At 52.6% G+C, this 12,532-nt stretch overlaps 1 protein-coding gene across 1 annotated transcript in view; it reads right to left on the bottom strand.

Moving 5' to 3' along the window:
• Positions 1-12,532, bottom strand: part of LOC135219063 (fibrillin-3-like) — a 53,436-nt gene that overhangs the window by 2,505 nt on the left and 38,399 nt on the right. Inside the window, exon 6 of the mRNA XM_064255492.1 lies at positions 9,149-9,280. Coding sequence (XP_064111562.1) covers positions 9,149-9,280 — 132 coding nt within the window. The remainder of the gene's footprint in view (positions 1-9,148; positions 9,281-12,532) is intronic.

The raw sequence follows: 12,532 nt of genomic DNA on the forward strand, positions 1-12,532 counted from the left end.
TCTTCGAGTCAAACTCCTAAGGACGAGAGTCACATCCCACTCAGGGGGCCTGAGTTCCCTGGGTGGGCAAGACCTTTCGAAGCTCCTCATTAGCAAGGAGATCTCGAACGAGTTCGAGATGTCCAGTCCCCTCAGTTTTAGGACGAGCGCCAGGGCGGCTCTATATCCTTTAACTGTGGGTACTGAGAGGAGCTTCTCTCGGCGAAGAAACACGAGGAAATCCTCTACCTGCTGAAGAGTGGCTCTGAGAGGAGATAGACCCGTCTACGACACCACCACAGAAGACGGCCCACTTCCCCTGGTACACAGCTGCAGAGGACTGTCGACGTGTCCACCGCCATCTCTGTTGCTGCGCTGCGAGAAAAGCCTCTCGTTCGCAAGAGATGGTGGATAACAGCCAGCCGTGAAGTTGTAGGGACTGGACTGCTCGGTGGTACCGCTCTACGTGTGGCTGGGCTAGAAGGTTGTGCCACCAGTGGGGCATCTCTCTCGGTTCTTCCGTAAGAAGAGCCAGCAGGTCCGGATACCAAACGGCTTGAGGTCGTTTGGGAGCCACCAGGATCATCCTGAGATTGGGAGTGACCAGCGCTCGGCTGATCACTTTCCGAATCAGACAAAAGGGAGGAAAGGCGTAGACGAAGAGGTTGTCCCAGGGGTGTTGGAGAGCGTCCTCTGCAGCTGCCCATGGGTCCGGCACGGCTGAGCAAAAAAACTTGAAGTTTTTTGTTGTGCCGGGTGGCGAACAGGCTCTATGACCGGACGCCCCCACAGGTTGAAGAGCCTTTCCGCCACTTCTGGGGTGTAGGGACCACATCGGTCCCCTATTACCTGATCCGACGGCTGAGACTTGTCTGCTACTACATTACCGCTTGCCTGGAATTGTAGCGGTGGCTGACACGCCTATCGAGTGAGCCCATGGCCCCACTCGTGCACCTGCACAGGTCAACTGGTGTAGCGGGGTAGAGACACCTAGGCCCCCCTGCTTGTTGACGGATTAACCACTGACTGTTTGGTGTTGTCGCCACATCAAACACCACCGGAGGATCCCCATCAAGCGGTCCTTGGAACTCTTGGAGAGCGTAAAACGCCGCCGTTGAGTTTCTAGGACATTGATTGTTGAAAGGTGCCCTTGTCGTGATCGGTTCCCCACCCACCTACCGCCAGCCAAGCAACCCCTCCAGGTGTGCGCCCCATCACCCTCTGGTCGATGGCGTCTGAGAAACAGCAGGCCATTTTTTTTTTTTTTTTTTTTTTCTTTTTCCAGGGGGGGAGTGCGTAGGGACACCCCTCTTAAGAGGTTCCTGTCGTCGAGCCACCAGGCTAGGTCCTGCCTCACCTTCTCCGTGATGGACAAACGGGGAAGTAAGGTGGATCCTTTACCTGTGGGAACCAAACTCTCCCTTAGTCCGCCCAATGGAAGAGGACCGCAGGTGAAGACGTCCGTGGAGGAACTAACTTCTCGAGTGACGACAGGTGGCCGATCACGACTTGCCATTGCTGAGCTGGACCTGTTTCCTGCCGAGACAGGAACCCGGCCGGCTGACCTCCCTGAATTTGGCTGATCCTCAAGTCTGCGGGGCGGACTTGAAGGCTGCTACCGTATCGAATCAGCATTACCAGGTACTTCATCTTCTTTGATTGGGTTCGAGATCGGACTCTTCGCGTCAGTTTTACTCACGATCCCCAGAATCGCGACAAAACCTTTAGAAGTCGATCCCTGTACCTGCAGCAACCTGCGAGCGGGAGCTAGCCAGGACCAGCCATAATCGTCGAGAAGACCTTAGAAGACGTAGTCCGTGCGAATGGGCCCAAGCAGACACCAGCGTGAACACTCTCGTGAACACCTGTGGGGCGGTTGCAGAGGACCGAAGCAAAGTGCCCTGAATTGGTAGCAACCGTCCCGTCGAAGATGACAAGCGGAGGTACTTTCTGGAGGACTTAAGGATGGGATATATTTGAAAATACGCATCCTTCAGGTCCACTGAAAGCATGAAGTCGTTCTCCCTGATGGAGTCCAGCACGGAACGTGCCGTCTCCATCTTGAACCGAGTCTGGCGAACAAATCGGTTCAGGGGAGAGAGATCTATCACCGGGCGCCAGCCCCCCGATGCCTTTTCCACTAAGAAAAGGCGGCTGTAAAAGCCCGGTGACCGATCCACTACGACTTCTACAGCTCGTTTGGTCAGCATGGTCTTGATCTCCTGCGAAGAGCGTCGTCCTTTTGAGGATCCCAGAAACATATGTCTGCAGATGGACCGGGTTGGAGGTGAGGGGTGGCCGAGATTCGAAGGGTAGTAGATATCCCTCCCGAAGGACGTCTACTATCCAGGTCTCGGCACCGTAGCGCTGCCAAGTTGCCCAATGGCTCGCCAGGCACCCCCCACTTCCGGCAGCTGGTGAGGGGGAACGCCGTCCCTAGCGTTTCCCACCTCGCTTCGACTTCTTCCCAGCACCTCCTCGGGGAAAGGAGGGCTGGGAGGAGGGCTGGTTACGGCCTCCTTTACCAGAAGTTGAAGCAGGAAGAGTCTTTCCTCCCGGGGCTTCGATGGAGCAGCCCGTCTTAGCAGCCGAGGAAGCGCTAGCTAAACTCTTAGGCTTAGCCGCAGTTGTACGAGGTTGCCCAGAAACCTTCGTAACTGCCTGGTGAACCAGACGGTCACTGTCATCAGTGCGCCGTCTTTCCACCGCAGCGTCCACCATCTCTCCGGGAAAGAGAGCGGAGGAACTCTTCATTGGTCCGTTACGGAGTCCATTTACCGCCTCACGCCCGGCCCCCTTGGCTACTCGTGTAAGGACAGCGTCCCTACGACGGAGAACCAAGTTGGCCCACAGGTTTGCCGTCTGATGGGCGAGGTAGGAGATGGCCCTACCTCCAGACTGGCACAGTCTCCTGAAGTCGGGGTCGTCTTCGAGGGCAGCGCCCCCGGCGTCGGCCGCGACCTTGGATACTGTGAGGGACCAAAGATCCAACCAAGAGACTGCCTGGAAAGCCGCCATAGCGGTAGCTTCCAGGCCCAGTGCCTCCTGCTGCAAGAACCACAAGTTATCCGACAGGAAGCTCTGCAGGCAACTTTCTTTTAAAAAAAAACCAAAAACCCACCCCCCCCAAAAAAAACGGGACCACAACCTGGAGTTAGGCCTAGCTAGCCTCGGGTTAACCTGTTTGGGCGGTATTGGATCCACTGATGGCACGTAGAACTTCCGCTGTCGCTGCAGAGGAGGAGGAAGTAGCTGGAAGACCGTCCTGACTTAAGTGAGTCCTCTCGTCCTGAGACGAAATTCTCCACCTGGTCAAGGACTGAGTCTGCAAGCTCAGATCGCGGCAGTCCCACCGTCAATTTGGGTTCCCTCTTCGGGCCCCAAAATGACTCGAGCCGGGACGTGGGCTCAGATGGTGGTAGCGGCGATCCTTCCCCCAGGTCGTTGTGCTGACGAATCAGCGCAATAACCTGGGGCAAAGTTCCTCTGGATCTCAGGAGTCACAGCGTCCTGAGGAGTAGGACCGTCCAGTCCCTCCACAGGAGCAGCTCTCGAGACCCTCCTCCTTAGAAGGAGGAACAGCAACAGACCCCCTGACGGTCGCCTCCAACCAACTTGCGCGTTTTTTTTTTTTTTTACGACCTGGCTGGTCCTAAGACCATGCCTAATTGTTCGTGCGGCGTCGTGGCGGGATCGTGAGCGGCGCACCTCTCACGATCACTCCTAGGTACCTCGCTCTTCCCGGTGTAGCCCGAGGAAGTTGAAGGTATAGGAGAGACAGACCTGACGCTCCCCCCCCGTTCGCTGGCAGGACCAGCGTACGTGGGGGGCTGCAGCCGATCACCAACCCGCGGTGGGGATCGATCTGCAGGCCTGGTCGTGCCGCTCACCTGTGGCGAGCGGCTCGACTGAGCACGTCGACCCCGGTCCCGTGCGTCAGACGAGCTGCTGCTGGCCACCGTCTCCGTCCGGTCCCTGTGGGAGCGGCGGTCAGGTGATCTGCAGAGCTCGCTTTCGCGGTGAGACCGGTGAGCGTCCTCACTGGCACGTCAAAACCGCTGGTACCAGCCGAAGCTGGTGCCGTTGGTCGAGGGGACCTCTTCCCAGCCTCAACCCGTGGCCGGTCAGAGACCGTCACGTCAACCCGAGGTACCGGCTGGTCGCTACGAGAGCGGCCGCTGGCCTGGCGAGAGTCACTTGCGCGACTCTCAACAGTCTTTCTGCTCCGTGCCTCTGTCATGACGGTGAGCAAGCTCAGGCGTCTTGACTTTGGCTGCACGGTCGCCCGAAGGCGACCGTACACTCGGACCTTCTCGCGAACGAGAAGTCGAGCCGGTACCTGGCTTAGCAGCAGTGCTACCAAGACCAGGCGCGGATGTACCAGCAGTAGCCAGCACATCCTTGGTCCCGTCTTCTTCTTCTTCTCAGAAGAGGAGATGGGCCCTGTTCCGAGGGAACAGGAGGACCAGCAGAAGCACCCCCCGTCACGCCAGAGCGAGACGGGCCCTTCGAAGGTCCCGCAGGAGCCTTCTTAGGGGGGGAGGAGGCAGCCTTCTTCTTCTTCTTCGGCTTGGAAGCCTTAGAAGTCGAAGGGGGAGAGGCGGCAACAGACGACGGAAGCAAACGACGATGAAGACGACGACGACACCTCCTTCTTCTTCGTCAGCTCTCTCAGGACGGACGTCAGGTCTTCCATCCACGGAAAGTCGGGCCAATTGCCGAAGCAAACACCGCCCGACTGATCCTGTCCGGAAAGACCTGAGACCGGTGCAGCACCTCCATGACGAGACGCGACGTGGGCAGGGGCAGGCACGGCAGGAACATCAACAGCAGGACCAGCACCATCAGGACCAGCACCAGCAGGACCAGCACCAGCAGGACCAGCACCAGCAGGACCAGCACCAATAGGACCAGCACCAGCAGGACCAGCACCAGCAGCAACATCAGCATGAGCGTCCCGCACCGCGCGCTTCGTAGGAGCGGCGCGAGGGGCTGGGCCAGCAACACTCGCTGCAGGTACGGCAGGTACGGCAGCATAGTCCGGCGTCACAGACCTCTCCATTTCAGCCAAACTCATCATTGGGACGGGCGGTAGATCCAGGGGCGAACTTTTGGGACAGCGAAAGTCGGGAGTCGGCAGCACATAGAACCCAGGTGGCGGCGGCACGCCCCTCTTAGGTACGGCAGCGATCGGCATTTGAATTGATGCCGTTGGAGTCACCGACGCAATGTGTTGCGTGTACACCACATGAGGAGGGGCGGCGTACGCTGGTGTGGACACAGTATTGGTCGTTGTTGTGACTACACCATGAGTTACAACTGCCGACCCCGCTAGCCGTTGAATCAAGCCCTGGATACTGGGGGCGCCCTGCAGTCCCAACGACGTCCACACCTGTCCAAGGTCGTCACCTCACAGAAGGTACACCTGAGGGAGGAAAACAGTCGGGTCAGTTAGAGGGGCACCCTCACGCTTGGGGGAGGACGAACCCCAGAGCGACGGAAGACCCCGAATACAATTGAACATCCGGGTATCGGGCACCCTCCTCCACACTCGACGGATCGAGTGAGGAGAAGGACTCCGAAACCCCCCCCGCAGGGGAAGGCGCAAATCGTGGGGGCTGAGCTGGAGGCAGGAAGGATGACGAGGTATCCGTAACCAAAGGAGTCGCTGGAGAGCTTTCCGACGACTCCTTGGTCGACCTACGCCTCTTCCTACCCTCGTACAGCACCCACTGCGCCTCGGACCAATTTACACACTCAATGAAAAATGAAAAAAGAGTACTTACAATTTCATTCAAGACCACAAACAAACCAGTCAGAAGAAATTGTAAACATCCAAAGCACACGACGAAATAGCGGGCAGAGCGATGACGAACACGTCCGTCACACCACGGCCGAAAGCAAAAGTGATTCTTCACCGCCCACCCAGGGCGCGCGGCGCGCGGCACCGATCGGACAAGCAGTTAACTACCGCGTTCTCCCTTGTTCGAAGCTTACGACCGTCCCAGCTGCCGCTAGTTACCTTCCTAATTGTTTTAAAGGACCGAGGGTTTTGTAATTACGTATCGGAACAATGATCTTCTTAGGGAAGAGTTGAGGAGAGAGCTGACAATACAGGAGAGAGGCTCTCTGAGCATGAGATACTGATTTCGTCAGGAACGAACAGTAAACAGATCTTTTCTTGATTACTCCCGCTCCGAAAAGGGAAGCTACTTCACTCGATCCATCTCTCACTGCCTTATCCTACACGTGAGAACACTGATAAGATCCTCAGGTGAAATGGAATCCGGGGTCTGCGTCTTCTTGGCCAAAACGCCCAAAGACAGTCTAGGAAGTTAAAACACCTCCAGGACTCGGAACATTCCCTTCAACAGGTGGTCAAGCTCATTCATCCCCCATGTCGTCTTAGCAGACATGAGGGCAGAGCGTCGAGAGGAATCCACCAGTGAAGAGAAGTCCGAGTCTGCCGAGGAGGGAAGAACGAGGCCCGAGGGTTCTCCCGATTCATACCAGAATCCTAGTTTTCCAGTTAGCTTAGAAGGAGGGAAAGAGAACACCGTCTTCCCTTTCTCTTCCTTCGAAAGAAGCCACGCACCAAAACCTCTAAGCGCCTTCTTCATAGAGATTGCAGGCTTCATCCTGACAGGATGAAACCTTCGAAGTTTTCGAGGTCGAAAATAACGATAGAGGCGGGGCGGGCCGAAGGAGAAAGGGCGTCTCTGAATTCCTGAAGCAACAGGTCCGTCAAACGCTTGTATGAAGAAACGGAGGAATCTTTAGGAATTTCTTCTTCCGAGGGATCCTGTTCTTCTTCCGCCGAAGATCCTTCACGATCCTTACGATGATAGGCTGTCTTGTCCTCAGCCGAGAGTCCATCCTTGGAAGAACGTCTGGAAGAACTCTGACATCTAACCGGGGAAGTCATAACTTCCGTTGAGATTCTGCCTGAAAACTCCTTCTTGTCAGGATGAGTGCGTATTCTAGGCTCTTGGCGCCTAACGAACGCAGGGCGAAAATCTGGCGAAGAGCGCCTATTAGGCGAAAAGCGTCTATCAGGCTCCTGGCGCCTGTCTAAAGGAGAGCGGCTGCCTGGCGAAGAGCGCCTGTCATGCGGGAAGCGATTATCAGGCTCTTGGCGCCTGCTGCGAGGAGAGCGAATCTCTGGCGATGAGCGCCTACCAGGAGAGAAGCGTCTGACAGATTCCCGGCGCCTAACTCGAGGAGAGCGAAAATTGGGAGAAGAGCGCCTTGTAGGAGAAGAGCGCCTACCAGGCTCTTGGTGCCTGCTAAGCGAAGGGCGGCTGACAGGAGAAGAGCGCCTGTCTACCAAAGGGCGTCTGGTCACAGGAAAGCGGAAGCCTGAAGGAGAGCGGCTCCCATGAGAAAAACGCCTACCAGGCTCCTGGCGTCTGCCAGCGGGAGAGATCCTGTCTCGAGACGAGCGCCTGTCAGGAGAGGCTCGTCTACGGGAAGCATGCCCCTCATCCGACGGAGAAACGATGTCCGCAGGAGAGCGCCTGTCCATTGAAGAGCGCCTCGTACTACGATCCACTCCTGGAGAGAGGGCGGTTACTGACGAATAGCATAAACCTGGAGAAGAGCGCCTGGACTTCTTTATTGGGAGCGAGACGTCCTTCCTACGACAAGAAGTCACAATCAGAGTCAGCCAGAGCCGTAATCTGCGCCTGCAGACTAGCCAAAACACGTGTAGGAGATTTAACAAAGTCCTTCACGGGAGACGCAGCTCGATCCTTACTAGGAGAGCGAAACTCCAAAGACATCCTCGGTTTCTTCACATCCAATCCAGGATCTTCCGAAAAAACTTCAGGGCTGGAGGGGAGAGCGGAAGAAGCCTGCCAGGCTCTCTTCGACGGCCGAGAAGCTTCCGAGGAGCTCCAACCACGCTTGGGCGAAGGAGAAGGCGAAGACGAGAAGCATTGCCGTAAGACTTCTCTCTTGGCGCGATCCAAGGTAGCCTGGGAGCGAACATCAGGCGCTACCGAGGGGACGCCTGACCGGTGGGGGTTCTCCCTAACCTTCCTGCGGCTTTCGACTTTCCTCCTCCACTGGGTCTGGGAGTCTGGAAGTTAGGTCTAGAAGCATTAGGGAGCCGATCAGACGCACCCTCCACTGCACTGGGATCACTGCACAAATTACTATCACTCTTACCTTCTAGCACTTTAATTTTCAGCTCCATGCTGCGAATAGTGGCTCTCATAGTGTCCACCTCCGAAGGCGCATCTTCGGGTTCAATGCAGGAAGCAGGGGCTGAAACTGGTAAAGGCGCTACGTCTACAACAGGGTTATCAACTTCAAACTCGCTAGTGCGGCTACTAGAACTCCTAGATGAAGCTTTCCTAACCTTGTCCTTCTCAAGCTTTCTTACATAAGAAGAAAGTGCCTTCCATTCTTCTTCATTCAAATTACCACATTCATTACAAGGGTTAATAAATGAGCAGTCATTCCCCTACAACCTCATGCATACTGTGTGAGGGTCTACCGCAGCTTTCGGTAGCCTCACCTTACAATCGCTAACAGAACAAACTCTGAACATAGTTGATTTCTTAATTTCTAAATCAGACATAATGAAATTCCAAGAATAATCAAAAGAATAATCAAAAACCGGTCCACAAATCGCAAATGCCAAGCCAAGGAGCAGGTACTTCACCAAAAGTCCGATGAAACAATCCAGGGCGAAAACGAGTAATAATCCAAAATCGAGAGGTATCGACAACAGATGTAGTCGACACCGGCGACAGAAAAATTATGACTGGAAAGGGGGATTGGTTCATACACCTGCCACCCAGCGGCGGGTGGGGTAGATCACCTGACCTACCTGTCGCATTTGCCGCGAGTTTTTGAATTCTGTCGTGACGTCAGAGACGAAGCTAAGTATATCTGGAGGAAAGTTCATGTACAAAAACTTTTCTTATCGACGTACCATACGTCTAATCGGCACCTGACAGACAATTTATGTCGACGTTTAATACATCCAATCGGCATTAAAGGGTTAAATACAAATTTAGAAATTTTGTACCTGAAGGAGACAGAAGTATTCAATATTCCTCAACATTTAGGATATAACTAAAAGAAAAATCTTGAAATCTTTGAATAAGAAACCAGAAATGAAAATTAAAAGAAAAATTCATCTCTCAAGGCTGTTTCTTACCTTCAATGCAGCAGGAAACAATTTGTACCCAACTGCATTCTTCAGAGAACACGGTACCAATGCATAAGTGGCTGCTCTGCACACTGAAGCAGTAACCATTATTGCCGGTGCAGGCGCTGCTTGATGAACATACTGTGAATACATCAAGGATTTATCAGTTGGGCTTACTGGTCACTTCATGCTAATTTCCCAAGACAGTCATCCTTGAATATGATTGGATTTTAGTTGTTAATGAAAATGCTGAATGAAAAGCCATTGGCTGCTGCTCTGTGGCAAATACATTCAGGAACCCAAAATGAAACTCTTCACACAGAGTAATTTAGCTAAAATATAAATTAATAATAAACTGATAAATGAGGAAAAATGATATTGTTAAACTACAATAAAGTTTTGTACATACTTACCTGGCAGAATATATACTTAGCTATAGTCTCCGACGTTCCGACAGAATTTCAAATCTCGCGGCACACGCGACAGTAGGTCAGGTGGTCTACCTTACCCGCCCGCTGGGTGGCGGGCGTATGAACCAATCTATCTCTCCAGCCAGATTTTTTTTCTTTCACCTGTCTCCTGAGGGGAGGCTGGGTGGGCCATTAGACGTATATATCTGCCAGGTAAGTATGTACAAAACTTTATTGTAGTTTAACAATATCATTTTTGTACATGAACTTCCCTGCCAGATATATACTTAGCTGATTGGCACCCTTGGTGGAGGGTAAGAGACAGCTAAAGTAATAAGTAGAGATAAGAAACAACTGATGTTGTAGGATATAAACTAAACCTTGGTTCTTACCTGTTCAGGCAGAAGACTTCATTGATATTGTCTCTGAGTCTGCGTTGCCTGGAGAGCTACAGCTAGGACGTGACCTGATGCTGAAAGACTCTCGGATCTACCACTGGGATATGTGATCCCTTTGTGTGGTAGAATCCAAGTCGGATCCTGTTAAAGGGAGTTCGTCCCTATCTTAACAGGTCCTAACCACTACTACTGCAAGGAGCCACACTCATCAGACCACCTAACCAAACTACTAAAGATTAGTATTACGACCTAAAGAGATGCCTTCATGCATCCTCTTTAAGGCAACCAACAACAACAAATACAAGGGGGAAAAATTTATACTACTAAACAGGATGAGTTCCAGCTTCCCTGACCCAGCACTGAATCCGCAGATACGTACGGGCCCAAGGCGAAGCATTTTCGTAAGTGATTCTCACATCAAGTAAGTAGTGGTTCCGCGACAACACTGACTGACATCTCCAGAATGTTGTCTCCATCAGATTTTCGCACGGACATATTCTTGTTGAAAGCAAGAGAAGTTCCTATGGCTCTTACTTCGTGTGCTTTCACTTTAAGAAGCCTAAGATGTTCTTCTCTGCAGGATCCGTGTGCTTCTTTGATGAGGCTTCTCAAGAAGAAGGACAATGCGTCTTCGACCAATGGACGAGTAGGCTCTTTTACTGAACACCACAGGACCTCTCGGTTGGCTTTCAGTTGCTCTTTTCTTCTAAGGTAGTATTTCACCATTCTCACTGGGCAAAGAGTTCTCTCGGGTTCTTCTCCTACCAAAGAAGATAACCCACGAATCTCGAAGTTCTTGGGCCATGGACTTGATGGTTCTCATTCTTTGCAAGAAAACCAGGAAGGAAAGAGCAAATGAGAGAGTCCTCCTTAAAACCCACATTACCAATCATCGACTGAAGCTCACTCACTCTTCTGGCGGAAGCTAGAGCCATCAAAAAACAGAGTCTTCCTGGTAAGGTCTCTGAATGAGGCTGAATTAGGGGTTCAAACCTAGAGGACCCAAGGAATTGAAGGATACATCCAAATTCCAGCTAGGTGTCTTAGGAGACTGCATTTCGTTGTATCAAAAGACTAATAAGGTCCTGTAGGTCCTTATCTTCCGATAAGTTGAGGCCCCTGTGCCTGAAGACATTCGCCAACATACTACGATAGCCTTTAATCGTCGAAACGACTAAGCCACATTCTTGTCTTAAGAATAAAAGAAGTCTGCAATTTGATTCACAGAGGTACTGGAAGAGGAAACGTTATTCCTCTTGCACCATCTTCTGAAGACATCCCACTTCGACTGGTACACTCGTAAGGTGGAAGACCTCCTCGCTCTAGCGATTGCCTTAGCAGCTGCTGACGAAAAGCCTTTCGCTCTGACCAGTTTCTGGACAGTCTGAAGCCAGTCAGACTGAGAGCGGGGAGGTTTTTGTGGTACCTGTCGAAGTGGGGCTGTCTGAGTAGATCGCTCCTTAGAGGAAGCGATCTTGGAAAATCCACTAGCCATTCCAGCACCTCTGTGAACCAATCTTGTGCTGGCCAAAAGGGAGCTATCAAAGTCATCCTCGCGGAATCTGACTCTGCGAACTTTTTTAAAGTCACCCCAGAATCTTGAAGGGGGGAAACGCGTATACATCGAGTCCTTTCCAATCGAGTAGGAGAGCGTCTATCCCTATTGCTCCTGGATCCGAGATGGGCGAGCAATACAGATCCAGTCTTTTGTTCTTTGAAGTTGCAAACAGGTCTAAGAGAGGCCTGCCCCACAACTTCCAAAGGCTCTGGCAAACATCTTGGTGCAGAGTCCACTCTGTGGGAAGGACCTGATCTTTCCTGCTGAGGAGATCTGCCCTTACATTTCCTTTCTCCCTGTACGAATCTGGTGAGAAGTTTTATCCCCCTTTCTTCTGTCCACAAGAAGAAGATCTCTTGCTGTTTCGTACAGAGAGAAGGAATGCGTCCCCCCCTGTTTCCTGATGTATGCCAGAGCCGTGGTGTTGTCCGAGTTTATTTGCACAACTGCTCCTGTCACTCTGACTCGAACTCCTTCAGAGCAAACCACACGGCTATTAGTTCTTTCCTGCCAGGAAGACTGGTCCCCCACCCAGGTTCCTGACACCTCCTTGGTTCCCAGAGTCGCCCCCCAACCTGTTTCCGACGCATCGGAGAACAACACCCAGGCTGGGGTTCTGGGATTGAAGAGGCAGTCCCTGCGAGAACTTGTTGGGATCCGCCCACCATGCTAACTCTTCTTGATTTGAAGAAAAATTGACAGGGAGAACTTCAAATCCTGAGAAGGACGACTTCAATTCCGATGAAGAAAGAATTGGAGCGGTCTCAGGTGCAACCTTCCTAGGGAAACAAATTGCTCCAGTGAGGAGAGCGTCCCCAGCAGACTCATCCACTCCCTCACTGTGCATACTTCTTTCCCTAAGAAGGTTGTTACTTTTTCGAGTCCCCGGGCTATCCTCTCCTGTGACGGAAAAGCCCGAAAACTCAGAGTTCATCTGGATCCCCAGATAAACGCACTCTTGAGCGGGAATCAGACTTGACTTCTGCAGATTGACCAGAAGTCCTAAGGAAAAAGTCAAATCCAGGGT

The sequence above is a fragment of the Macrobrachium nipponense genome, chromosome 1 (genome assembly GCF_015104395.2).
Source record: "Macrobrachium nipponense isolate FS-2020 chromosome 1, ASM1510439v2, whole genome shotgun sequence".
NCBI lineage: Eukaryota > Metazoa > Arthropoda > Malacostraca > Decapoda > Palaemonidae > Macrobrachium > Macrobrachium nipponense.